At 48.5% G+C, this 27,445-nt stretch overlaps 1 protein-coding gene across 1 annotated transcript in view; it reads right to left on the reverse strand.

Annotated features, from left to right (window-relative positions):
- The window catches only part of PDGFRL (platelet derived growth factor receptor like), a 41,864-nt gene extending 16,539 nt beyond the window's left edge, over window positions 1–25,325 (reverse strand). The window contains exons 1-2 of the mRNA XM_081084731.1: window positions 25,268–25,325; window positions 15,823–16,123 (exon numbers count right to left, since the gene is read on the reverse strand). Of these exons, the coding sequence (XP_080940857.1) occupies window positions 15,823–16,123; window positions 25,268–25,322 (356 nt within the window). The 5' untranslated portion in view covers window positions 25,323–25,325. The remainder of the gene's footprint in view (window positions 1–15,822; window positions 16,124–25,267) is intronic.
- Between the last annotated feature and the right edge of the window lie 2,120 nt (window positions 25,326–27,445).

Raw genomic sequence — 27,445 nt, forward strand, 5'->3', positions numbered from 1 at the left:
CGGGTGGGCAGAGCCCTGTGGTGAGAGGCAGTGGTCATGTGAGGCATAAGATCATGGACTTTTGGAGCCACACTGATAGGATTCAGATCCCATCACCAGCCCCACCATGACCATCAGACTCCTTAGCTAGAGCTCACCCCTCCCACAGGCTGGCCACACCCCCTCTTCTGCTTGCAGTAACAACAGCAATCTCGGCTAACCCTCACAGAATGCTGGGCCCTGCACTAAGCTCTTCAGATCAGTTCAAGACTTAGAGCTGTGCGTGGTCAGAGTAAAGGCTCAATACATTTCAGATAGCGTTATTCTGAGGGTCCTCTTTCGTTCTCAGAATGACCTTAGGACGGAGGTACAGTTCCCACTTTTGCCAAGAGAGACACTGAAACTTAGAGAAGTGCCTTGTCCAAAGTCTCCCAACTGTAAGAACTATGTGAACTTCTAGCATCACATAGACACAGGTTACGAATATGACTGGAAAGGGCATTGAAATGAAACGGGCTGAAGGAATTGTGACTGAGAGAGGGGGCCCCTAACTAGCTTGCAAGTCCTGTTAAATATGATCACACACACAAAACATGGAAGATCTGATTATGTTAGTGCAGTAGGATTCACAATACCTCGTTTTCTATTTAAATGGACAATTAACCAAAAGAAATAAGGCCAATAAACATTTAGTAAGTAATGGAAGGAAGGCAACAGGGCACGAAACCAACCAGTTACTAAGCATTTACTGTATAACTGAAAATACCCCAGGAATGCATTATTTTTTCTTAATCCGAGGAGATGACGATGAGGAAACTACTGATAATAACTAAAACCTACGTAGTGCTTAGCACGTGTTCACACAATAGCTCTGAGAGGTAGGTACTATTGTTATCCCCATGTTACAGGTGAGCAAACTTGAGGTGAGGCAACTTTGCCCAAGTGTTGGAGCCACAGGAGAAGCTGAAGGTCTGTATAAATAACTCCATCATTCCAGACATTCCGCCTTGGAGACTCATGCCTCCATGGGCATAAAACAGAGATAAAGAGTAAAGTAAAAGACGTAATCAAATATCTTCCTTATTCAGCAGTCATTTCACATTTATACATTATTTAGCTTCTACCACATGCAAGGAACTGCGCCAAGCATCAAAGGAGACTCGTGCATATCTGCTTCTCTGTGTTTCAAATGTTTGTACAGGGCCTGTGTTTACTCTGAGCCTCCTTTAAGAATGTGTCACAAATATTTGCTCCATGACATGCTGGGAATGCAGCCATGTCCACAGAGCACCCACCCTGGGAAACAGACAGCTGGGTAAAGCGTAGCAAAGCTCCACAGTTTATGATTTTTAAAAAAAGATGAAAAGAAAAATGTGTAAGAAACAACTATGCAAAATGAGAAACTTCAAAGTGAATACAGTTTCAATATCAGAAATTAAGCTAAACTATCCCTCCCCCCCCCCCCCATCCTAGAGGACTATCCAAGGACTTGCTCAAACCCTTACAATATAACCACAGCATTTCTATTCCAAGAACCAGTTATGTTAATGTCTGTGAAATGGGACTCAGGTCTGTTCTACTGGAAGTGACTTACAGCAGATCCTTCTGTGTTATTTAAAAAGAAGTCATAATGGGCATGCTTCACTCTTTCACAGGGTAATGGCCCTCCAGCTCCTGTCCCTGACACTGACCCCAGACTCCAACCACTGGGAGGTTCTCCTTCTCTCCTCACCCCACCCCGTCCACCCTGCTGAAGTCATCCTTTCTTGTTGCCTCTCTTGCCAACCCATCTGGCTTCTGTACAAGGGAAAAGGGACTCCTCCTCCTCCAGAGATTTCCCAGATTCTGAGAAACTGAGGCGTGGCTACCCCTTTGACACCATAAGCCAAGCCAGGCCTGATAAACCAGAGATGAACCCAACAGAAAATCCCACTGGGGTTCCTAGAATAAAGGCCTTAAGACATGCCTGCCTGTGGCCCAACAATATTTCCCTCTGTGGGAATTAATCATTGCTATCTGGATGTTTACTTGCAGCAATGACTGTGACAGTAAAAAAAAAAAAAATCAGTTACATGTACTATGGGATTACAGTTATAACACAGAATAATGTTCATGATACACTACGTAAAAATTAATCATGAAGGAGTCTGTACATTGTACTTTAAGAAATCTGAAGGTGAGTTTTATATTGTGTTGTCCTTTTTTGCATGTGGATTCCAAAGGCAGGACAAGCAGGAATTCCTTGGAATGTCGAAAAAAGCCAGTATAGCCCGGCCAGCATGGCTCAGTGGTTGAGCGTCAACCTATGAACCAGGAGGTCACTGTTCAATTTCTGGTCAGGGCATATGCCTGGGTTGCGGGCTCAATCTCCAGTGTGGGACATGCAGGAGGCAGCTGATCAATGATTCTCTCTCATCACTGATGTTTCTATCTCTCTCCCTCTCCCTTCCTCTAGGAAATCAATAATATATATACTGGCATATATATACATATCAGAATATATAGATATATAGATATACATTATTTTGCTCTGATTAATAAAAAGACTGCCAGTGGGAATGTAACAATCAGAAATACAACGTGACTGTTCCCACACCTGCTGTGCTTCCCATGCACAGGTGGCCACCAGGCTATGCCGCCCCCTCCCTGGCGCATCACCTTCCTCCCAGGCTCCTGAATCCCGGGCAGCCTCCCCTCTCACCTGCTTCCCCCTCTGGATCTCCCTGTTTCTTCGATGGAGTCATAGCTCCACCTTTCTCCCAGGCTCAATCTTGACATCAACATTGACTCTCTATCTCTGTCCCAGTCTTTACACGTTATCAGCCAACAATCTGATCCTTCTCAAAAAACATCTCCTCTATCCCCTTCACATGCCCTAGAAAAGGTCGCAGATACTTCACCCAAAGCCATTTTGCTATTGCCTCCGGCTTTACAATGTGAGTAGCTCCCAGTGCACACAGAATTGAAAGCATCCTTCTCTGCCTAGAGTGCAAGGCTCCCAACTCCTGCGCAGTAGGCTCTTCTCTTCATCCAACCGAAGTCGGCTCGTTTCCACCCCAGCCCTCCAGCCCCCTGTTTCCCTCTCAAAGGCTCTCTACTTTTTCCATCTGGCCTATTCCTGGTTGTTCTTCAGAGTTCTGTCCTTAGGGAGAGCTTTTCCGTCCAGTGGCATTTGGAAAACAGGGGTTAAGAGCCTTCATTCAAGAGTCTGATTTCCTTGATTCAAATCCTGTCTCTACACTACTGGTTTGGTGACCATTATTAACACATTATTTAATCTTATCATGCTCAGTTTCCTCATCTGAGACAGGAAGACAATAATAGTCCCTACCTTCCAGGGTTGTTATGAGAATAAAATCTATATATATATAAAAGCCCAAGCGACCATTACCACGGAACAACCAGAAAAACCGGAACGACTGGTCGCTATGACGTGCACTGACCCCTAGGGGGCAGACGCTCACACAGGAACTGCCCCCTGGTGGTCAGTGCACTCCTACAGCCAACCTCCCACAGCCAGCCAACCTCCCGTGGTCCCCCCCTTCCCTTCCTGCATCCAGTGGGCCCCATCCAGTGGCCGGCAGGCCCCCAGGGAGTGGGCGAGATGGCCCCAATAGGCCCTGATCGCCGGGCTGGCCTAGGGACCCCACCTGTGCATGAATTTCGTGCACCAGGCCTCTAGTTAGTTAATAACTGCATAAGATCCTAGAAGGACGCTGGCACAGAAAAAGCGCTGAAATGTTAGGTGCTATTGGGGTATGAGATCTAAGCTTCTCACACCCAGCACTTAATGTCTTTATCACAAATCCTAGAGATCTATCACCTGTCTATCTATCTGCTGTTTGGTGTGACCTTTTCAACTCCCTGTTATATATGTCTCTGGTAAAATTATTCCTTTCCAAGAAGGAACCATGTCTTATGCTTGCCTGCATTACCCATGGCCTTCTGCATGGCATAAGGCTATGCAGACAGCAGCTAGAGGTGACTGTGAGCAGAACAAAACAGAATTCAGTGGGTGAAACTGAGCTGAATAATTTGTCCAAGAGCTCTCACTCCTTGGCCCCCGTGTCATCTAAGCGAAGGAACTACAAATGCCAGTAATCATTTTGGAACTAGAAGGTACTTTAGAGACCACCTGGTTGGATCCCTCCTGTGACAGAAGTGGCTCCCCCAGGGTCACAGAGCCAGCTCACGGGTGATGCTAAGATACAGCTTGGTGGATGTAGAGAAACGCACAGAAATAAGGAAATCATTGTTGTCAATGTAATTTTTAAAAAGTCATCTCTCACACTTGGCAACCATATGATTCTGATGCATGGGGGTTCTTTATATTAAACACTCCCTTACATTTCTGGCAATTCTAACCTTACTAGGTAGAATAAGCCCATTAACACAGCTCACAAGAAATACAGACACCCACCTTCCCCTCCCCCAGTGTTCACAGCTACACTGGGGGAGAACAGGCCTTGGCAGAGGAGTGACAGAGGACAATGGAGCAAGCCACCACCACCCTCTTAGGGAAACAAGCGGTGGGTTACCAATGGGCTGGCACACGGCCAGTGAGTGCATTGTGGCCAAGTTACAACAGTGAATGCAGGGGCCGTGGGCGGGGCCCCACTCGCACCTGGCACCATGCATTCACAACGGAGCGCGATCCCCCGAACCTCCCATCTTGCCAACAGTCTCAAGGTGCCCACAAATACGAATGCTACTTGGATGGGCAGCCTTCTGCACAAACATCAGACACCTGAAGAAAGAGACTGCTTTCTTGAGACTGGAGGGGGCTTGAAAATTAGGTTCAAATCTAGGCTACTTTTATGAAAAGCTGTACAAACTGGAGAACACCCCTGAGACCTGTGGGTCTAACCCAATCATCTGTAAAATGCAGGGTCCAGGCCAGATCAGAGGGTCCCCACGCGGACTGCGTCTGGCAATCTCTTGGGGAACAATTATGCCGTCTCCTTGGCTCTCCTTTCCATATCTCATCATCTGATCTCCAGGGCCCGTCTCCTACGATTAGATAATCAATCACTCAATGAACCAGCCGTCTCTCCAGCCCATGCTGACAGCAGCCTTCTCTCTTCCCGTTGGCCCCCCCAGCGCACTCGCACTTGACCACAGCTGTCCATTGTTGCTCTGTAATTGTATCTGGCGTGTGTGACATTTGTTCCAAAGCCACTGGTAGGCAGGACCACGTCTGGTTTTTTCACAGTTACCTTTCTGACCCAATAGACTGTCTTTCTACATAAATTAGACTAACAGCCACTCTAGCTGGCATGCACTCTGCTGAACCCCTTTAATCTATTCATCTCTGAGTGCCTGTTAATTTCAACTTGTGACACACTTGCCATGGTCACCCCTCCTGCTCTTATATGGACAGCTGCTGTTCCCTGCCTCGTCCCCCGGGATGCCCACCTGCTGATGCCATAGCTCACGCCATTCCATGAGCCACCTATGAAATATATGCACGTTCCCTTTTGTTGATTTTGGTTGGTACACAAGGTCCCATGCCCTGCCTTGTCCCAGCTACTAAGTCAAGTTCATAAAGAAGAGCAAGGTTGTTAGAGAAGTGGAAGCACTGACCTCCCCTCCCAGGCAAGTGAGGTACTAGGCTGAACCTGGGGGCTGAGAAGTAGGATGGGGTTGGGAGGAGTGCTTTAGGCAATAGGACAAAGTCAAGATCAAGACCAAAAGGCTATCTGAACAAAACATCTGAAAAGTGACGCGCAGGTGACAAAGCAGAGTGAACAGTGTTGACGGGGGGCAGGGAGAATGGCAGGTGACACCTGAAGTCCTGGGCAGATTCCCGAGGGCAGTGACGTCTCACTCACCCACACGCAGCCACCCCATGGGCTGCATGTTGCTATTCAGGCAGCTGAACCCAGATTGGAGGCAAAGCTCTGGCATCTCAGTGTTGCTGTTTTTTATAATGTGCCATTTTATGCGTGACATACTAATAGACATAACATTTTCCATTTTGTAGCTTATTCTTTATTCCTGTGTGTGCTTTTTCACTTCCTCCCCTGACATAACTTTCAAAATTGTTTTATTTGCATTTTGCATATTTAAGTCCTTGGCAAAAAGAATGATCATGCCACAATAACACCCATTTTCATATTTGCACATTAAATCCCAGACCTCACCCACATATATACTTTGTGTGTGGTGGTTGGAGTGTACAACAGAATGATTCTGCCTCAGCCATAAGAAAAAATAAGACCTTGACATGTGTGACAACAGCAATGGACTTCAAAGGCATGATGCTAAGTGCAATAAATCAGAGCGAGAGAGAGATAAATACTATATGGTCTCACTTATATGTGGAATCTAAAAGAGAAAAACAAAAACACCAAGGTTATAAATACAGGGAACAGTTTGGTAGTGCCAGAGGGAGGGGTGTTGGGTGTGCACAACAGGTGGAGGGAGTGAAAAGATAAACCGTTTGGTTATAAAATAAATAAGTTCTGGGAATGTAATGTATGGTGTGGTGACGATAGTACTGTAGTGCATGTTTGAAAGTTGCTAAGAGAGTAGGTCTTAAAATTTCTCATCATGAGAAAAAAAGTTGTAGCTATGTGAGGTGACAGGTGTTAAATAGATTTAATGTGGTTGTCATTTTGCAATATATACAAATATTGAATCATTACCTAATGTGTACCTGAAATTAACATAATGGCATATGTCAATTATACCTCAATTAAAAAATAAAAAAAATTCCTAAAGAACTGGCTGTTTTCTTGTGAGTGGCCGCCCTTGGGCACAGTATTGTGAATAAAAATAGCGCATCTTTGTTGACATGGCTTACCACGTGTGCCAGCGCTTCCCTTGCATGACCTCATCTGTCCTGACAGCAGCACCACGGGGCTGGGTGCATTACTGCCTCCCCCACCCAGCCCTGAGCGGAACTGAGCCAAGTTAAAATTAAAAGCTTTTGGAGCTACTTTAGATCACACAAATTATTACAAATACAGGGCACCCTTTTGTTTTTAACTAACCCTCACCCTACCCTGAACACTGCCAGGAGGTCTGGCACATGGGAGAGGGCTCGCATCCTGCCGCCCCCACGTGGCCATCTCCGGAACTGCGGGAGGACCTGCTGCTGGTGCCACAGCGTCTGGGCACAGAGAGCTCTCCCTTCCGGGCAGGATAAGTTACTTATTTTTAATTCCACTGTTTTCTGGGGTAGAAATCCATCTGAAGGTAAGTATCAGTTTGGTGGCTGCTTTGGATTTCCCAACGCAAATTGGACTCCAACGGCACCTCCAGGGAAGGAGGAAGACAAAGGGAGAGGGCTTTCATGGAAACTCACTGTCTTCGTTTGTTCTGCTCAGAAAATAAAGTAAAATGAGCTTTGACAGGAGGTGAGCTTGAATTAAAGTCACCTGTACAACAGTGTGAACATATTGCCACCGAACTGTACACTTAAAAATGGTTAAAATGGCTAATTATATATGTATACATATATACTATATATATGTGTGTGCGTATATATATATGTATATATGTGTCTGTGTGTGTATACACACACACACACACACACACACACACACGTATATATTTGAGCAAAATAAAATAAATTGGAAAGAAAAAGACATCTTCCTTAGTATAATACCAGAGCATGATCGATAATATTTACCAAAGTCTGTATAGGTTCTTGCTCAACAGAGGGAGTCTGTTGATCAACACTTCTTAATAGCTTTCTCTTTTTCTTTTAACATGGTCCCAGACCACACTCCGCCGGGTGCTGGGGCGCAGGGTTGGACTGGCCTGGCGCCCGCTGTCTGCCTCCTCGCCCACCCGCCCTTTGTGTTGTCTGTGGGTGGAGAAAGCTGGTGCCAACGGTGGCCGAGTGGAAACCCAGGCGCCCTCCCTCCTCTCCAGAAGCTGGTTATTGCTTTCAGGGGGACCAGCCCTCCAAGACCTCCTGCCCCACCCACTCTGAACGCACAGTTCTTGACTGAAAAACGCTAACCTCCCCCAGACACCACAGGAACCTCCTGGAAGACAACGCCTGCACCCAGACTTGTAGGTGCAGAGCTGGGGTTCTTGACTACCACATGTCACCCCAGCTTGTTTTTCCATCTGTGACGTTGCTCACTAACAACCTCGTTTAAATCTCCAACGTCTCCCTCTTCGCACTCAACAGCGATTTACAGGGAAGCCGTCGTCCGGGCCACTAACTCTAAGTGTCTTCTGATTTCCCCCCTAGACGCTGCATGGCGCCGAGACTCTTCTGCTGTGTGTAAGCTCAGGATGTGTGTAAGCTCAGCTATGATGAGACTGAAGAAACAAAATGTTTCCGGAGAAGATGGAAATGAATTGTGTTGATCGCCCAGTAGAGGTTGATCAGATGGTCCAGTATATTCTTATATTAATGTTTTTTTATATTATCAACAAAATAAGAACATTAAAAAATTTTTTGTAAAGAAACTTGGGTCCAAGAATATGTCTACAGACCCCAGCGTGCAGAAATCAGGGATGGAACACATGAAGAGAGATGGGTGCACCTGAGACAGAGAAGGGGCGCTGTCTCGCTCGTAAAGGCTGTGAGAAGTCATAGCCCTCACACTGTGGTGTATATCCCTTTGTGCTTTCTATGTTTGTCTACACATAAAGGCTTCAAGTCAGTGACTCATAATTGACCTTGGCTTCACTTTAAATTCCTCATCATGGTTGACAAGGCCTCCCATGGTTTGACTCTGGCTTATCTCCAACATCATCTCTACTTCGTCATCTCTTCCTCCTCCACAACCTTGAGCACCTCCCTCACACACCCTCAATGCTCCAGCTCTAGGCAGTTCCTCATGCAGTTCCCTCCTTCTGGAATTTTCTTACATTTCTTCTCCCATCCCTTTTTTAAAAAAATATATTTTTAATGATTTCAGAGAGAGAGAGAGAGAGAGAGAGAGAGAGAGAGAGAGAGAGAGAAACATCAATGATCGGCTGCCTCCTGCACACTCCTACTGGGGTTTGAGGCCACAACCTGGGCATGTGCCCTGACTGGGAATCGAACTGTGACCTCCCGGTTCATGGACTGACACTCAACCACTGAGCCATGCCAGCTGGGTTCCCATCCCCTTCTTTAGATGGTTAACGCTCTATCTTCAGACATTAGCCAAGTTTTCTCCTCCCTGACCCTGTACTTTTGCTAGCAAGGCACTCACACAGCTATGTATCAACATTGCTTATTAAATAGTCTCTCTTCCCCAAGAATAAAAGCTCTGTAGCTATGGAGGTCATGTCTGTCTTGCTCTCTATCGTATCTCCAGCATCCACATAGCACAGGACTGTGACTGCTGTAGATGCTAAAATAAACACTTGTTGGTAAAGAAGAACAACATAAAATAAGGGAGGGCGGAAGATGGAAGCCAAATGGGAGAACAGAAAGGGGATGAGGCAGAGGAGTCAGTAAGCAGTCAATGAATGGCAACATACATACAATCAATACTAATAACTATTACCAGAAAAGTATCCTCACTCTTTTCTGATCTCAGAAGAGAATGGAGAACCCTACCCAGTTAGGCTCAGTGGACAGATCATCAGCCTGCGGACTGAAGGGGGCCTGCAGGAGGCAGCCAATCAATGATTCGTTCTCATCATTGATGTTTCTCTCTCTCTGCCTCTCCCTTCCTCTCTGAAATCAATTTAAAAAAAATATTTTTTTAAAAGAAGAGAATGGAGATCTGTGTGATTAAGATATACTGAGTCTGGAATAAAAAAAAAATCTGTATCAATTTCTACTTTGGCCATTGAGGAACCAACTAAGCCAGTCAAAGGGCCAGTGCTCTGGGCAGACTAGCAGTACTCAGGGTACATAACCTGACACATGCCCACGCTGTTTTTAATTTGTTTGTTGGGAAGTTGAATTCTATGCTGCTTAAAATATAACTCTAAACTGTGACCACTGAGTGAGCTCAAAGGCTGAAAGAACCATAAACACAAGTGTACAATTATTTTACCCAATCTGCCCTCATTGGTAATGCTTTTTTACTGGCGAAAGGAAGACAGTTGAACACTGCCATCTGGTGGTCATCTAATGACACGGGTTTGCCAAGGCAAAAGAAAGCATCACAGAATGAGGCTGGAGAACCAGAAGGCACGCGTGATCACCTCCAGGGTGGGGATCACTGACAGCCTTCCCTAAGAGCTCCCCTTTCTCAACAGCCCACAGTAATATTTTAACACCTAGTGTCCAAACACATCTGAAATCAATGTGAAACGTCAGCCACTTTCAACCCACCACCCTGGAAAAGAATTATATTTCTGTTTTGAAGCCTAACTGTAGAAATCAGATTTGTTAGTCTCGTACCCAAGGAACAACAACAACAAAGTAGACAACACATCTATCTTGTGCTACCGTCTAGCTGCTACCTTCATTCAGCCAAGCGTGTTCTCTGGTCTACAGTCTGCCACTAGCCACACTCGGAGCACCTGAGCAGGAGGGCACAGTTTAGGACTCATGCTGCCCCTCACCAGTCTGTCTCTCTGGACCAGCCGTCTATCCCCTATGATTCTCAGTGCCCCCCATTTGTTAGAAAGAGGGGCATAAGCCTGACAAGCACTAAGTCCCTTTCATCTCTAAAGTTCGGAGACACAAGACTCATGATCACAGGGCCCTGACTTAAGACCAACTCTAGGCTCAGGGGCCCAGCACCATGCTCTCCCTGAAACACCAGTGGAGAAGCTGCAGCGTGCTGGGTGCTGGGGAAGCGCCAATGCATAAACAGACGCCTCTGCCAAGCTTCTGGCCTACAGAAGGACACCAGCATCAGCGAGGGAGGACATGGTAACGGCACCACCGGCGACCGGTGCGCAGTGAGGATGTGTAACGGGGGCCGGTGGAAGTGAGGTCCGAGAGCAAGGAGCTCTCGCTAAGGCTGTGGCGGGCCGGGATCTGCAGGTGAGAGCAGTAATCCCCGTGTGTTGAAATGAAATGGGGCAGAAGGCAAAGGCAGGGGCCGGACTATGCATGGCCTTGTAGGCCATGCCAGGAGTTTGAACTTTATTCTGAGGGCAGCAGAACTCCTCCACTGAAGGGTTTGAGGCTGGAAAGTGACAGGACCAGATGCGCTCTGTGGAAGATCTGAGTGCTCCGTGGAGGACGGAGATCAGGTCAGGGCTTGGGTGCAGGGAGGCAGTCATGTGACTATTACTGTAAGTGAGAGACTCGGGTTTTTGCTACTGTGGTGGAAAGAAGTGGGGAGATTCAAGAAAGAGTTAAACAGTAGCACCATGAGGGCCTGGGGCAGGGGTGGGCAAACTTTTTGACTCGAGGGCCACAATGGGTTCTTAAACTGGACCGGAGGGCCGGAACAAAAGCATGGATGGAGTGTTTGTGTGAACTAATATAAATTCAAAGTAAACATCATTACATAAAAGGGTACGTACGGTCTTTTTTTTTTTTTGGTTTTACTCATTTCAAACGGGCCGGATCCAGCCCACGGGCCGTAGTTTGCCCACGGCTGGCCTGGGGGCTGATTGGAAGTAAAGGGAACTGTCCAAGATGATTCCAAGGTGAATCCCAGGCCGCTGGTCAAGGACAACTGGGTGGAATTAGTGCCAGTCATCAGCTAAAGGCCACAGGAGGACCAGGTGTGCAGAAGACCAAGAGCTCAGTGTTAGGTGGTTTCATTTAGAGAACGGCTCCTGGAAGGTCCAGGCGGATGAGCAGGCAGTTGGAGAGTTCAATCTAGAGCCTAGAAGAAACATGTAGTCTAATATATGGCAGAGGAAGGGCATCTGGCAGCAGGCAGTGAGGAGAGAAGAAGGCACAGACCAACATTTAACAACGGGAACAGCAGAGGATGTGAAGCCGGGGGAAGGATACAGAGAGGAGAGGCCGGAGAGGCAGAAAGAAAACCAGAAGAACACGGCGTTGTGCAAGCCAAGAGGAGAGGGCTCCCGTCTGCGGATGGACCGACTGGAGCAGCCATAGGGAACTGAAAAGTGAACTCTGGATTTAGTGACCTTGACCTTGGTGATAAACGCATGTGGAGCAGGGGCAGGCGCCAGGTGCAGCAGTTGAAGAGTGGCTAGGAGAGGGAAATAAGAAGATGATAGTAGAGAAAGACTCCTTCAAGAGGTCTGGCTGTGAAGGTAAGAAGAGAGAGAGGAAGGAGGCTGGAGGGTAGTGGGGACTGAGCTGGGGTTTCCTACTATGGAGAAGATTTATGGGGAGAATCCCCTTGAGAAGGGAAGGGAGATGAGCCAGACAGCGAGGCAGTACCTGATGTCTTGAGGCTCCTGAGAAAGATTGTAAGGACAAGATCCAGAGCACAGATGATACTTTGTCCTGGGTCGAGTGGACAAACTCTTTCTCCACTAAAGCTGTGAGAGCAGGGAAGAAAGAGATGCAATAAGGAAGGTGAGGCAATTCTAGGGGCCCAATTTCTCAGTAAATTAGGTGGTCGTTTAATTAGCTGAGAGTGAGAGCGATGGGGAGCAGAGATTTAAGAAGAGTAAAACAGTGAGTTCCCTAGAGAAATGTCTTCTGCTTTGTCAGGCACAAGTGAGGTGACCAGGAACCAACAGCACCCGTCCGACCAGCCACCTGGTTTCCTTAGCAGCGCTCTGTATCCATGTGCCACCAGAGGAAGCAGGTAAACAGGTTCGTTTGGGGCTGGACATTTCCAAATGGGAGGGAAGGAAAACGGGGTAAAGTCACTTACCTAAGACGTGTTCAAGAGTTTAGGGTAGAAAGAGGGAGAGAAGTGAAGACAGGGGTCAGGATGGGTAAAGAGGGTCAACTGACTAATGAATGGCTCCAGGAGGCCAAGCAACAATAGACTCCGAGATAACAGGGATGGATCCAGGTGGCACAGCGCCCTGGATATAAACGCATTCGCACATTCCAGTAAACAGGGTCAGTAAATGTAGTCATCTGTAAACGCTGAATGAATGAAGGCCTGTGTGACTAGGAACTGACTTCCGACAGGGTCAAAAACCCCTGAGGAAACCAGGAAACGCTTTCCTGAGTTCTGGTATGTGCCGGGCACTGTTCCAGGTGCTAGGAATCTGACCAGGAACCAAGCAGATGTGGTATTTGCCCTCATGGGGTGTACGCTCTCATTTTTTTCTTTTTATATATATTTTTTATTGATTTCAGAAAGGAAGGGAGAGGGAGAGATAGAAACATCAATGATGAGAGAGAATCACTGATCTGCTGCCTCTTGCATACCTCCTACTGGGGATCAAGCCTGCAACCCAGGCAGGTGCCCTTGACCGGAATCGAACTCGAGACCCTTCAGTTCCCAGGCCGACACTCTATCCACGGAGCCAAACTGGCTAGAGAGGGGCTGACACTTTCAGGGGGAAGATGGACACAGGTCCCAGATGACAAAGAATTGATCAATTAAGGGAAAGTGGGAGAGAAGTGTACACACTTTCTTGGATCCTCTAGCTGTGCATAATGTGAGTGCTGGTCAGAATGAAATGTCCCAAAAGGTCTTTTGGATCCCTGTGCTTGAGAAATACAAGCATTGCCTAGTAACCATTAGTCATAATTTACTGAACACTTACCATGGGCCAGGCAGCACCTACCATAAGTACTATTATCTCCAGATGAGGAATCAGGGTTCCAAGGAAATTACTGATCAAAGACCACTCTGCTGGTTAGTGGTAAAGACAGGATGGCAATCTGGCTGTGCATCAGCCTGACCTCTCTGGTCCATAACACACTCCCTCTTCTGGTCAGAGGATCCCATTTGGACAAATATGGCAGCATGTGAACTTCGTTCCAGAAAGCTACCAAAATGGCTCAAAACCACTGAGGAGAGCCTCCAACCCCAAAGCTGTGAGAACGACGGAAAGAACTCATTCCACGGGAAAGGAAAACACCGAATGAATGCTTCTCTTCTACCCAAAGGCCCCGTGTTCCGGGAAAGATGTCAAGAGTCGATTTGTTGAATCTCTGGTGTCAAATAAATCGTGATTTTTTTTTTGGTTGTTGTTTGATAGAGAGTTATGACTAGGTGTTTTTCACATTTTCCACATTTTTTTTGTGGAGTCCTTGGGGGCCCACATCTGTCTTTACTTTCTTATAAAGCCCTAACTGTGCTTTGAATGAATGCTACTTAATGTTCAGTCGAAATTGGCTTCTTCAGCTACTGGATATTTCTTTTCCATTCAGATTCATGTTCACTTTACTTTGAGTCCTTAAGCTATTTTCAAACATATTTTGGCTAACATAACTTTGAAGCTACTCCTATTAAGTCTTTAAGGGCCAAGTCATCTAGGTTTAAGAACTTTGTGTAAGTCAAAGACTAAATGTTCGGAGTAATTTCAAATGACTCCATCTGTGTGTTTTTTTTTAAGTGTGTAAATCTTGCCTTTGGTAAATTAAGACACTTAAAAAGTTTGTGGGAATAAATAGTTCCAGATTTGTTCTAAGGGGACGGACAAACAGGGACACACACACACACACACACACACACACACACACACACACTCACCACGTGTTTATTTCAAGTGTGGAGATCAAAATGGGAAAAACTATTTCATTCTTTCACCCTCCACTCCTCCAACCAAATATCCCTTAAGAAAAACCCTACACTATTATGCACCATGAAGCCAGAAGAGTAACTTCAGAATAAAATGTAAAAGAGCTCTTAATGCCAGACGTTAGATAAAGAGATATTACTTATACATATATTTTAATTTATATATTCTCCAAGGTGTATATATGTGAGAAAGAGGGAGGAAAGATTGTCATTCCATCATTCAACAGATAAAGCTAAAGGCTAAGCACTTAGCTAAGTCCCAGTGAGAAACACAGATTAGAAAACTAAAGAAGAAGAAGCAGGTATGAGGAGAAAGAGTTCTCAGAAGAGGAGGCCAGGGAGGAGCCATGGGAATAAACGTAGGGAGGCCTGACACAGGCTGCCCAGAGAAAGCGACCCTGAGGCTGAAGTTGGCCGGTGAACAGGGGCTGAGAGTGGGCACAGCCAAGTTTTAAGGCCCCGAGCACTTGAAGCATTTGATGATGTCCCAGGAGCCCAGCCAGCGAAAGCAAAGGCACGAATCGAGAGGCGAGAGGTGACTGGTGAGAGACTGCGGAGAGCAGGCAGGGTCTCAGCAGTCATGTGAGGGTGTCAGACTCCATCCCCAGTGGAAACCCGCCCAGTGATGAGTAGGGGAGGGACAGGACCAGATGAGCACTTTTTAAACATCACTTTAGCTGCAGCAAGGAGTTGGGGGAGGACACACCAGGGCTTGGTGGGGAGGGATGACACCCGCTGGGACTGGGGCAGTGACACCAGAGATGGAAAGAGGACAGGTTTATGGCTCTGAGGAAGCTGAACTGGCTGAACGCGGTGGTTGACTGGATGTGGGGAGTGATGAGAGAGGACAAGGCAAGGATGCCCCCCAGGTTTCTGGCAGAGCAGCTGAGTGGATGGGGGTGTCCTTGCGGGAGATGCAGACCGGAGGTGGGGTTTGTGCAGACATATGACTCCGTGTTGAACATGCAGTCAACTTGCTCTTAGAAATGTCCTGTTAGCTCATTTCTGTGTTCATTATGATTGAAAAAAAAGTACCATACAGCATCGGATCCATTATTTTTTTACAATATGCATTCTTAAATACCTCGATGCATCACAGTTCCAATTATTTGTCTTATGGCTTCCTATAAAATGCCATTGTTTTAACCACCATTCATAGGATTTGCAATAATTTTTTTGTAACTGGTCAAAGAAATAAATTCAATGTCTTTTGCCCATTGAGCATCCATTTTTATAAGCTGGTAGAGTGAAATGGCCAATGTCAGAGACAATACAATATTTACTGAGGGGACAAAACAAACCCTTGACCCAGTGTACGTAAAATAAAAGATACCCGCATGCTCACCTGAGGCGGAAGTCCTTGAAGGCGTCCAGGTAGGCGGGGTAGCTCCACCCGATTTTATTCCCTTTACACCGGAGCTCCAGGGTCTGTCCCGCCGCCAGGCTCAGGGTGGCAGCGGGCTTCTGGAAGCGCCCTTTCTCCGTCATCTGCACCATGATAGACTGATTCTTTGGCGCTGAGTCATCGGCCGCGTCCCTGTCCTTCGTCTTGGGAATCTTGGGCTTCACCTTTTTGTTGGTGGGCTTGATTCTGTTCTCTCCTGGCTCCTTCGGACGCTTGTTCTTGGGAGGGTGTTGGCCGGTAACTAGTACAAATGTGAGCAGAGAACAATGGGCTGTAGGAGTAACACACCCAGAGCATTTAACACTAAGACAGATCACTTTCAGGTGCCTCCTACATGCCCCTTACTGGGGATTGAGCCCGCAACCCGGGCATTTGCCCGTGACCAGAATCGAACTGTGACCTCCTGGTTCAACCACTGAGCCACACCGGCCAGGCCAGATCACTTTTTAATACCCCACTCCTCATATATCAACACTGTTTTCAGCAATTATCACTATTTTCTTGGTTCATTCTTTAGTTTTTAAGACAATGAATGACCGAAAGGGAATCTACTAGTATTTCTCTAAGGGGTCACATGGAATGGCAGGACGGGAGCCACTCACAGGGCCTGGTGCCTGCCTTTGTAATCGCAGGGCGTTCATTGTTCAGTTTGAATCTATTGTTTAAATGTTGTCTCCAGTGAGTGGAGACACAATCGGTACCACAAGCTCACTCAGAAGATTTTGGACCTTTAGGAATTTTACCCAAGACAAGCGGGGACAGTGCGTCTTCGTGTGCCAGGGGCTGCCAATGTCCATACAGAACACAAGGCTTAGTAAGAAACGAGTTACTGATCCCGTGCTCCCGAAATCCCAGCTGTCCCCCAGCTCGGCAGCCACGCGCCTGGTGCCCCTGGCAGGATGAGAAGGAGACTGTGCAGTCAGCTCGTCTGCCTGCATGAGCTCAAAGACTCACAGAATCACAGGGTCCACACTGTGGGACCCCGAGAGGTCGCTGAGGTCAAGTTCTCAGGCTGTGGATTAAAAAGTGAAGGCGGCCCTGGGAAGTTACATAAATTGCTCAGCGCTGGTCCTGGCAGAAAGTGAGAGCAGAACTCAGGTCTTCTGAACCTCATTCCAAGTGCTCACTCACTCTACGTAGATAAACATCCTGTATTATTTTGACCAGATAACCACAGGAACCATGGCTGACTGAGGGAATCACAAGGCATTTGTTTAAAAGAAGTAGAATAAATCGGGAGAAAATCCTTTTTTCCTTTTAGATGGATGTATTTATCCAGTATGACCTTGGTGTACAAAAGGCTTGGAGTGCTCCAAAGGACAGAGACGTTGAAATTGGGATCAAGAGATGCAAAAAGACAGGTGTTATAAGTTCTTATGCCAGCGGCCCAGGCAGGTGACAAAACAAGGTGAGTCAGCCTCGCCAGCGTGGCTTAGTGGTTGAGGGTCAACCTATGAACCAGGAGGTCACAGTTCAATTCCCGGTTAGGGCACATGCACCACTTGTCTGACTTGTAAGTTATCAGATCCTGTGGCTATCCCACTCAGGAGCATTTGATGACCTAATTATGAATAATATGCATCCAAACATGTGCTATTATCCCTGCAAAGTAATTTAACCTTTTGACCAAACAGGCCCACCTGTGAATCTAACTATAGCTGGTACCGCTGGCTGCCCATGGAATTGGTCAATGGTTTACGGTGATAACACTAAGTTAAAGGGGTCAGGTGAGTGACCCTACAGATACCCAGACAGTCCTAGGACTGAGGGACTCCCAAATGCCATGTCTACTTTATAAAAAATACCACTCTTCAGCCAAACTATGTATTTCCCAAAGACCTAAAACATATAAGAATTTATATTGTAGGTAAATAAAAGTAAAAGTACATTACCACTGCGTTTTTTTGAGACTACTGTATTTTATAGAGAAATAGGTGGTAAAATTTAAAAACAAAACACCACACCATTAAATATCATTACTGACTTAAGGTCCTGGCTACCACCTACTAGCTGTGTGATCCTGGGATGTAACTTAGCCTCTCTCTGCCTCAGATTCCTCATCTGTAAATTGAGAACTATCTATAATAATAAAAGGGTAATATGCTAATTAGACTGGACGTCATTTCGGATGTCCTTCCTGACGAAGGTGGGGCCCGAGGGAAGCCAGCCCAGGTCTCCCTGGGTCCTGGGTGCTGGAGGGAACCTGGTGCCGGCAGCCGGGTGAAGGAAGGCCTACTCTTGCACAAATTTCGTGCACCAGGCCTCTAGTATGGTAATAATGATGATCTCATGGATTGGTGGGGGGGATAAATGAGTTACTATTTTAAATCCTGGGAGCAGTGTCTGACCCCAGTAGGGGCCAGTTAAGTGCTCCTTGTTTTGTAACCTCATGATAATGTCCCATGGTGACCTCCATGATAAACAGGTGATGGAGACAAAGGAGCTCTTATTCTTCCTGGTTTACAGGTGCAAAAAACTGAGACCACAGAGGCCAAGTCACTCACCCAGGTCACCAAGAAGGTGGTGACAAACCAGACCCTTTGGCTCCAGGTCTAGAGTCTCCTCGGGTTCATGCCCTTGCCTGTCAGTTCACATAGAGATGGACATACTGCAGCAGTTTCCCTCCATTGGCACAAACCTCACGCGCAGCCCCATTGTCTACACCAGTGATGGCGAACCTATGTGACACGCGTGTCAGAGGTGACACGCGAACTCATTTTTTTGGTTGATTTTTCTTTGTTAAATGGCATTTAAATATATAAAATAAATATCAAAAATATAATCTTTGTTTTACTGTGGTTGCAAAGATCAAAAAATGTCTATATGTGACCCGGCACCAGAGTTAAGTTAGGGTTTCTCAAAAGGCTGACACGCCGAGCTCAAAAGGTTCGCCATCCCTGGTCTAAGGGGCTTCTTTGTCTCTGTGCCCTGGGCTTTGACAATGAGCTCCAAGTCAAACAAAACTTGATGCCAGGGATGAGAGCACACCCTTCCTGGAAAGGCCGGAGATGCTTTCCCAAGGCATACATTAGACTCCCCAAGCGCGGAGACGCCGGGCAAAACCCCGTCTCCAGAATGAATGAATAAATGCTACAACGCAGGAAAGCGGACTGGGATTCTTCCGCATGAACGGAGGATTGCAATTAACCCTTGTTCGACAAACTGACTGTTATCTCTTTAATCCTCTAGGACTGTGCTGGAGGAGACAGTATACATTCATCAGGAGAATCCCTGGCCTCGATGCAGATGAGGGCTGCATGTGAAGAGTCATTAACATCAAAGACCTGTAGCGGTTTGGTGCTTTCTCGCCACAGGCAGTGAAGGGGAAGGTCTGCCCTGAGAGCAGCGTCCAAACCAGCACACTGCGAACTGACGGACGTGCTGAGCAGCTCGGGGGTTATATACACTGAGGGCCGAGGGCCATGCCTCACTCTCATGCTTCCGTTCCTAGTGAAACACCCACAGGAACGCTGAGACTTCCAAGACCAGCGCTGAGCCGACGGGAAAGCATTGACACGCAATATAAAGAGGGGGGGGGGGGGATGAGAGCCTGTCCTTCCCTACTCTCTTCTAGAATCCCTCCTCCAAATTACGCCCCCTACCATTTCCCAAAGTACCATTTTCTTAACATAGCAATTTCTAGGAATCACATACTTCTGTTCCAAGGTAAAGACCTTTGAAGCCTTTTTCAGAATATCCATTAGAACAAGGTTGATCGCTGTTCTTTTTCTTTTTTTCTTTTTTTAATGGAGGTAATGGACATATAGCATTATGTCCGTTTCAGGCATAACGCATATGCTTCGCTAGTTGTGCACACATACTGGAAGATGATCACTCTCTAGTTGAAACAGCTTGATTTGCTTGGCTTCCAGAACATGGCACGGCCGGGTGTTCCTCCTCCTTCACTGACAGCTCCTCAGTGTGCGTGGCAGCCCTTCCTCCTCTTCCGTCCCTAGCTGATCTGAGTCCCAGGGGCCTTGTCCTTGCAGCTCCTCTCTCCATCGCTAAGGACACTCCATCTCTGAGTGGCCTCACACGGCCCCCTTGGCGTTAGCAGCACTCACGTGCTGAGAGCTGCCTTGTTCCTGTCCTCACGTTGCCTCTAAACTCCAGGTCTGAGCCGCTGACTCAGCACGGCGCTTGGAAAGCTGGCCCCGCAGCTCGAGCTGATCATGTCCACGCTGAGCCCCGGATGCCGCTCAGATCCTCTGTCCCAGTGCCCCCTGATCAGTAACAGCAAGTCTATTCACCAGTTGCTCAGGACAAAAACCTCAGAGTCACGGATGATTATTTTCTTTCTCTCCGGCGCTGTGTCCACTCCAGCAGCAAATACGCAGGGAGAGGACGCCTTGCCTTCAAAATAGACCCTGAAGCCGTCTCTTCTCCCTCCATCTACTGTGACCAGCCTGGACCAAGCCACTTCTCACCTAGACCATTAAACTGGTCCAGGCTCCTGGCTTCCACCCAAGCACTTCAACATGTGAAAACATAAACCAGAGACGGGCACGCCTCTGCCAAAGATTCACCTTGATGTTCATCTACTTTAGAGTCAAGCCCCGCGTCTTCCTGAGCCCTGCAAGGTTTTGCCATGTCCTGTCTCAGACCTCATGGTGCTTGAGCCACACTGGCCACTGGGAAGCTGCTGGGCCTGCCTCCTTCCTCACATCTGCAGCATTTGCTTCCTCCTCTAGGCAGGCCTCTGCCTCTCCTCTCCCAGTCACACTCTCACCTCATCCGTAGCCCTCTCCATTCACTTACCCTGTGTTTCGGGGGAATTGTGTTCCTGAAATGACACGCTGAAGTCCAAATCTCTGGTGCTGTGAATGAGACCTTATTTGAAAACTAGTGGCCCAGTGCATGAAATTCGAGCACGGGGCAGGGGGGTTATCCCTCAGCTCAGCCTGCACCCTCTCCAATCTAAGACCCCTTGGGGGATGTCTGACTGCCGGTTTAGGCCCGATCCCACAGGATCCACAGAGATCGGGCCTAAACCAGCAGTCAGACATCCCTCTCACAATCCGGGACTGCTGGCTCCTAACCACTCACCTGCCTGCCTGCCCAATCACCCCTAACCACTCTCTGGCTACCAGTCTGCTTGCCCCCAACTGCCCCCCCCTCCCCCCCGTCGGTCTGCTCTCCCCCAACTGCCCTCCCCTCCTGGCCTGATCGCCCCTAATCACCTCTGCCTTGGGCCTGCCACCATGCCTTTGTCCAGAAGGACATCTGGAAGGTCTCCTGGTCTACTTAGCATATTACCCTTTTATTAGTATAGATAGGATCTTTGCAGATATAATTGAGTTATGATTAGCTCATTAGGGTGAACTCTAATCCAATATGCTGGTGTCCTTATAAAACACACACACACACACACACACACACACAGGTGACCAGAAACATACAGGTTGAAGATGACCAAGTGACCACAGAGGTAGACATTGGAGTGATCCAGCTAAAAGCCAAGGAGTGCCGGCCACCTGCAGAAGCTGGACAAGCTGGACTATGCAGAGTGTCAGAGGGAGCATGGCCCTGCCGACCCTTCATTTCAGACTTCTAACCTCCAGCACTGGGAGGGAATGAGCTTCTGCTGTCTTTTTTTTTTTTTTTTAATATATTTTATTGATTTTTTACAGAGAGGAAGGGAGAGAGATAGAGAGTTAGAAACATCGATGAGAGAGAAACATCGATCAGCTGCCTCCTGCACATCTCCCACTGGGGATGCGCCCGCAACCCTGGTACATGCCCTTGACTGGAATCGAACCCGGGACCCTTCAGTCTGCAGGCCGACGCTCCATCCACTGAGCCAAACCGGTTTCGGCGAGCTTCTGTTGTCTTAAGCCACCTGGTTTGTGGCGCTTCGTGACAGAGGCCCTAGGAAATCTAGGCACCCTGATTATTGGTTCTTCATGCCACTTGTCACTTCCTGAAATTAATCTTTACTTGTTTATTTTCCATCTCTCCTCTCCATTAGATCATGAGCACACAAAGTAAGGGTTTACAACTTCGTGAAGGGAAAGCCTTCATTGCCCAGGACTTCTCTCCCTCTTCTGGCCGGCACCCCAGTCTCTCTCTTGCCCTCAAATTTCTCTTTTCTGGTTTAAAAATCAGAGATTATTGTGTGTGTCAAATATATAGGCCAAATCCTAAAGGTTTCAAAACACTTACCAACAATGAAAATTTTTACAATTCTTTTCTCATTGTGAGAATTTCTGGCCCTGGCCGGGTGGCTCAGTTGATTGGATGGAGCGTTGTCCCATCCACCAAAAGGTTGGGGATTCAATTCTCGGTCAGGGCACATATCTAGGTTGTGGGTTTGATCCCCAGTCAGGGTGTGTACGGGAGGCAACCAATTGATGTTTCTCTCACATCTATGTTTTTTCTTTCTCCTTCTCTTTCCCTCCCTTTATCGCTAAAACTACGTCTTCGGTGAGGATTAAAAAAAAAAATTCTGAACTAATTTTTACCCTCTTTTTCCAAGGAATAAATTGAGACACAAAAATGATGGTGCGGATAGAGAATCGTCATTAATGTTTCTCTCCTTACAGAGATCTGGCTGCATGGCCCCCTATCAAAATGAATCTCTGTAGTCCTCCCAGAAAGAGAACTTTTCACAGGATCCTAAATGAACCCATGTGAGACCGAGGTTCAAATCAGCATTGATCAAGATCAACGAAACAGCAGTCACAAACCAATTACGCTTCATCGTTTGCCCCTGACATCTGATAAAATATGTAGATGATCAAAAGTTGGTAAGTACCAGTGACTTTATACTTCTTAATGTAAAAATAGCAGCGCCAATCAATAAAGACAGCGGCAGGTGCTCCATTCAAAAGCTGGCAATCAGGTGCTGCGAGCATGGCAACCAAGTGGGATCTCGGGCTGTTTAGTAACTATTTTCACGACATACTGTCATGATACAAGAGTAATACGTGCCATTTCAGAACTGGAGGAGAAATAACATTACTTCATGAGGAGAAATAACATCACTCCTAAAACTCTAAAGCAGTGGTTCTCAACCTTGGCTGCACATTAGAATCACCTGGGAATCTTTTTAAAATCCTGATTTCTGGGCCTCATCCTCCGGAAATTCTGTTTCTTTGTTACTAATGTTGTGGCCCCACCCTATAACAAAGACACAGAATTTCTGGAGGAGGAGGCCCAGAAATCAGGATTTTAAAAAGATTCCCAGGTGATTCTAATGTGCAGCCACGGTTGAGAACCGCTGCTCTAAAGCATTCTAGAATTAGGAAGGCACACGTAGTTGGGTTAGAGCAGCTATATACCCAATCCAGTGGTTCTCAACCTTCCTAATGCCGCCACCCTTTAATACAGTTCCTCATGTTGTGGTGACCCCCAACCATAAAATTATTTTCGTTGCTACTTCATAACTGTAAGTTTGCTACTGTTGTGAATCGTCATGTAAATATCTGATAGGCAGGATGTATGTTCAGGGGTCGCGACCCACAGGTTGAGAACCGCTGCTAGCCGCTCACAGGGAAGCCTTTTCCTATCAGACAGGCGGCCTCTCCCAGGAGTGATCAGAAACATGGAAAGGCAGTGGGATACGGTGAGTCATGGCCTTGTGTCTGGGCTTGGCCATGCCCCACATCCCAACCTGCCAATCAGAGCCTGGCACTCTGGCCCGTTCCCAGGCCCAGCCAGCCACACCATAACTCAAACCAGAAAAAGCATCCTGCATAGGTTTAGGGAAACTGTTACATAATTTAACGAGGCAGGTTTACTTTTCTCATTATGTGCTCAATATTTTATTGGTAGTCTATGCTCTATATTTTAAAGTAGATACTTTATAAAAACAAAGACAGTGGCTATTGTCAGGCCTAAAATGTATCAATTATTTCTTATAAAGGATTTTGTTTGTGTTCAACTTTCTCTGATGGTCTCACACGTGTCCATTGCGTGTATGAATGACATTTGACTACAATAATGCTAATTGATTCAGGCAGTTTGCAGTCGTTCCCATGGTCTGGGCACACGTGGAGCGGAAAAACCTCTGGCGCTGTTTCCTGAGCCTCAGGCAGGCATCTTGGGTGAACTGTATAATCAAGTGAGTGGGTTATTTGAGTCTGACCATATCCTGCCCTTATTCAAAAAATAATACCAAACACTGCATTTCCCTCACGTTAGCGATCACATAAGGACCGGCCAGGAGCAGTTTCGCATTTTACAGCGTGAGCTCACGCCAGCTCCTCTCTGGGCAAACAGTACCTGTTGCTTCCCGGAGTAGAAAAACTCCCTACGTTTTACTCAGCAAGACTCCAGGCTTAAGGATCCTCGTGCTCAGCTTCAAGTCCCACAACCATCTTGGACTCTGCAAACGAGGATGTGGGATTTTTTGGCAAACGCGCCTAGTTTCATGGGAAAGAAAGGAACTGGTCAGGGCTGAGTGGTGGGTGAAAGGCGAGCCAGGTTGCGCTGGCTCCAGCGTGAGGTTGCATAACGACAAAAGCTGCTTTTCAACCAAAACTGAGCAAAGGCTGTGGCTGAGGCTGAGCAATTCCAAGGGAGGGTTCAAGATGCCAGGATGGACCCAGACGCACAATGGACTGCACAAATAACACCCAATAACTCGCGGAGCCAGCGAGGCAATTACATGCTGACGGTACTGTGGATACAGACACCGACATCAACAACGCATTCACATGCACACACACGCATCAAAATGAAGCCTGACCCTGTGGTTGTGAGTCTTTCAAACAGGGTGGGCCCAGGACAGGCTCGCATTGGAAAAAGTGCGGAGGCGCAGAACGCGTTTTCACCTTCCCCATCCACTCCGATACGAGGTGGAATGAACAGCTGTGGGATTTGGATTCGTTTTGAGGTTTAACCCATAGACTTGTTTGCTGTAGGCTTAGGCAGGTCTTGCAGGACTCGAGCCCGAGGTGGCAGAGGACACAGACCCAGGGCTGCGCCTGGGAGGAGGAGGACACTCGGAGTTTTGCAAAAGCACCAGCCACTGCCTAGCTCAGGGGGCCCCCGCCCTCGGAGCAGAGGTCCCGGAGCTGATGCGAGGCTCGGAGGTGGAAGCTGTCCGCATGGGGTGCCACCTCCCAGACGACACGTTGACACTGGGCCGGCCCAGGCGCTGGCCGGGATGCTGGGCTGGCCCGCCGAGGGCTGTCCGGGAGCGCGGGGCTTTCCTGGGGACCGAGGGTCGGGTGGCTGCCGCCGGCCCAGGGGCTCCCAGGGGAGCGGGGAGAGGGAGGGAGGGAGGGAGACCCTGCGGGGAGGGGCAGGTGCACGCGGCCGGGAGCGGCGCCAGGGCCGAGCCGCCGACGGCCGGGGGTTGGGAAGAGCCGGCGGGAGGACGAGGGTGGGGATCCCCGCGAGTCGGGGTTCAGACCGTTCACCGCCGCTCCGGGTCACTCACCATCCTCCAGCGCTGCGTGCACGAGCAGGAGACCCAGCAGCAGCCACACCTTCATCTTCAGGGCAGAGGGTCGGGGCCGAGGCGCTGGGGACCGCGCGTCCGAGGCGCGCACAGCTCGGGGCGCGGGCAGGGGCGCGGCGGCGGGCGAGGGGCGCCGCCTCGGGGCGGGAGCCGGCGGGTCGGGGCGGGCGCCTGGGACGCCGCCGCTGGAGGATTCGGTTTCATGAGGAGGAACACAGTTTGGGGGGAAAAGTCTTGGGATGTTTGAAACTCCGCCGGTGAGCTCGCCTGCCCCCTGGCGGAGCGGCGAGGCGCAGCGCGTGTGCCCGCGCGGGAGGACGGCTCGGGGCGCGCAGCCTGCGCTCCGCCAGGTCGGCGTCCCGGCCTCCCCTCCTCCAGGAAGGCCGAGCTCTGCGGTGCCAACGGGGCCGCCTGCAGCCAGAACTGTCCCCCCGCCACTCAGGCGGGCCGGGAAGCTTTGTAAAAAGTGCCCCTAAAGCAGTGGTTCTCAACCTTGGCTGCACATTAGAATCACCTGGGAATCTTTTTAAAATCCTGATTTCTGGGCCTCATCCTCCGGAAATTCTGTTTCTTTGTTACTAATGTTGTGGCCCCACCCCATAACAAAGAAACAGAATTTCCGGAGGATGAAGCCCAGAAATCAGGATTTTAAAAAGATTCCCAGGTGATTCTAATGTGCAGCCAAGGTTGAGAACCACTGCCTTAAATAGTATTTCCTTCCCGGAGGCCTATCACCTGTGCCCACAAGCAAGCCCATCACCCTCAGCTGTGCCTGCGGATGTGCAAGCTCACAGGTCAGAGGCACAGATCAGGGCTGCCCTGCCCCCAACACACACACACCACACACACCACACCACACACACACACGCACACACCTCACACCCTCCCCTTACACACACAACACACACCCTCCCCCTATACACACACCACACACACACCACACACACCTCACACCCTCCCCTTACACACACCACACACCCTCCCCCTATACACACACCACACACACACACCACACACACCACACCACACACACTACACCACACCACACACACACACACACACACACTACACCACACCACACACACTACACACACACGCACACACCTCACACCCTCCCCTTACACACACAACACACACACACCACACATCACACACCTCACACCCTCCCCTTACACACACAACACACACACACCACACACACTACACCACACACACGCACACACCTCACACCCTCCCCTTACACACACAACACACACCCTCCCCCTATACACACACCACACACACACCACACATCACACACACACTACACCACACCACACACACCTCACACCCTCCCCTTACACACACCACACACCCTCCCCCTATACACACACCACACACACACACCACACACACCTCACACCCTCCCCTTACACACACCACATACCCTCCCCCTATACACACACCACACACACACATCACACATCACACACACCACACTCACATACACATACCCCACACCCTCCCCCTCCACACACCACACACACACACCACACACCATCCTTCCTAGTCAAGGCCAGCACTCTGGGTGGCTTCTAAATGTAGACTCTACTTTCTTCCAGGAAGCTCCTCAGTTCTAGCAAATTCTTCCCCCCAGACCCTTTTGTGTGCTCATCATGAGGCATCCTGAGAGGTGATTAAGATGGGAAGAAAAAAAGCATTGCAAACTAAAATATAATTACGTGCTAAATTGTGCAGTACAAGCTATGAATATTGGAGTAGTTCAGCGAGGTGAGTGCAGGTTGGAGGAGGAGGAGGAACCGGAGAGGGGGAGGCCTTGAATCTGGAGAGCAGAGGGGCAGGGGGAGGGCGCCGAGGGCATGCTCTCTGGTGTTTGGCCAAGGTCAGGGGGGCTAAGGGGCGTGGCAAGAAAGAACTGCCCAACCACGCTCACTGCTCACTGGCCAGATTGGAGGAGCGTGGCAGTTAAGTGGGACAATGAGACTGAACCAACAGACTGGGGCTGGGGACGGGAGCTGTGGCGGGTGGAGGATCTAGGCCCCCACGTGCCTGAGCAGGGACTATCCCAGGTGTCTGAGCTTGCAGGCTCCTCAGGGAAAGCAGCCCGCAGGTGTGGGCCAGCCGGTGCCTTCCCCCAGGTGGGAAGCAGGGCCTGGC

Source organism: Myotis nattereri (assembly GCF_964212035.1).
Source record: "Myotis nattereri genome assembly, chromosome: 2".
Taxonomy (NCBI): domain Eukaryota; kingdom Metazoa; phylum Chordata; class Mammalia; order Chiroptera; family Vespertilionidae; genus Myotis; species Myotis nattereri.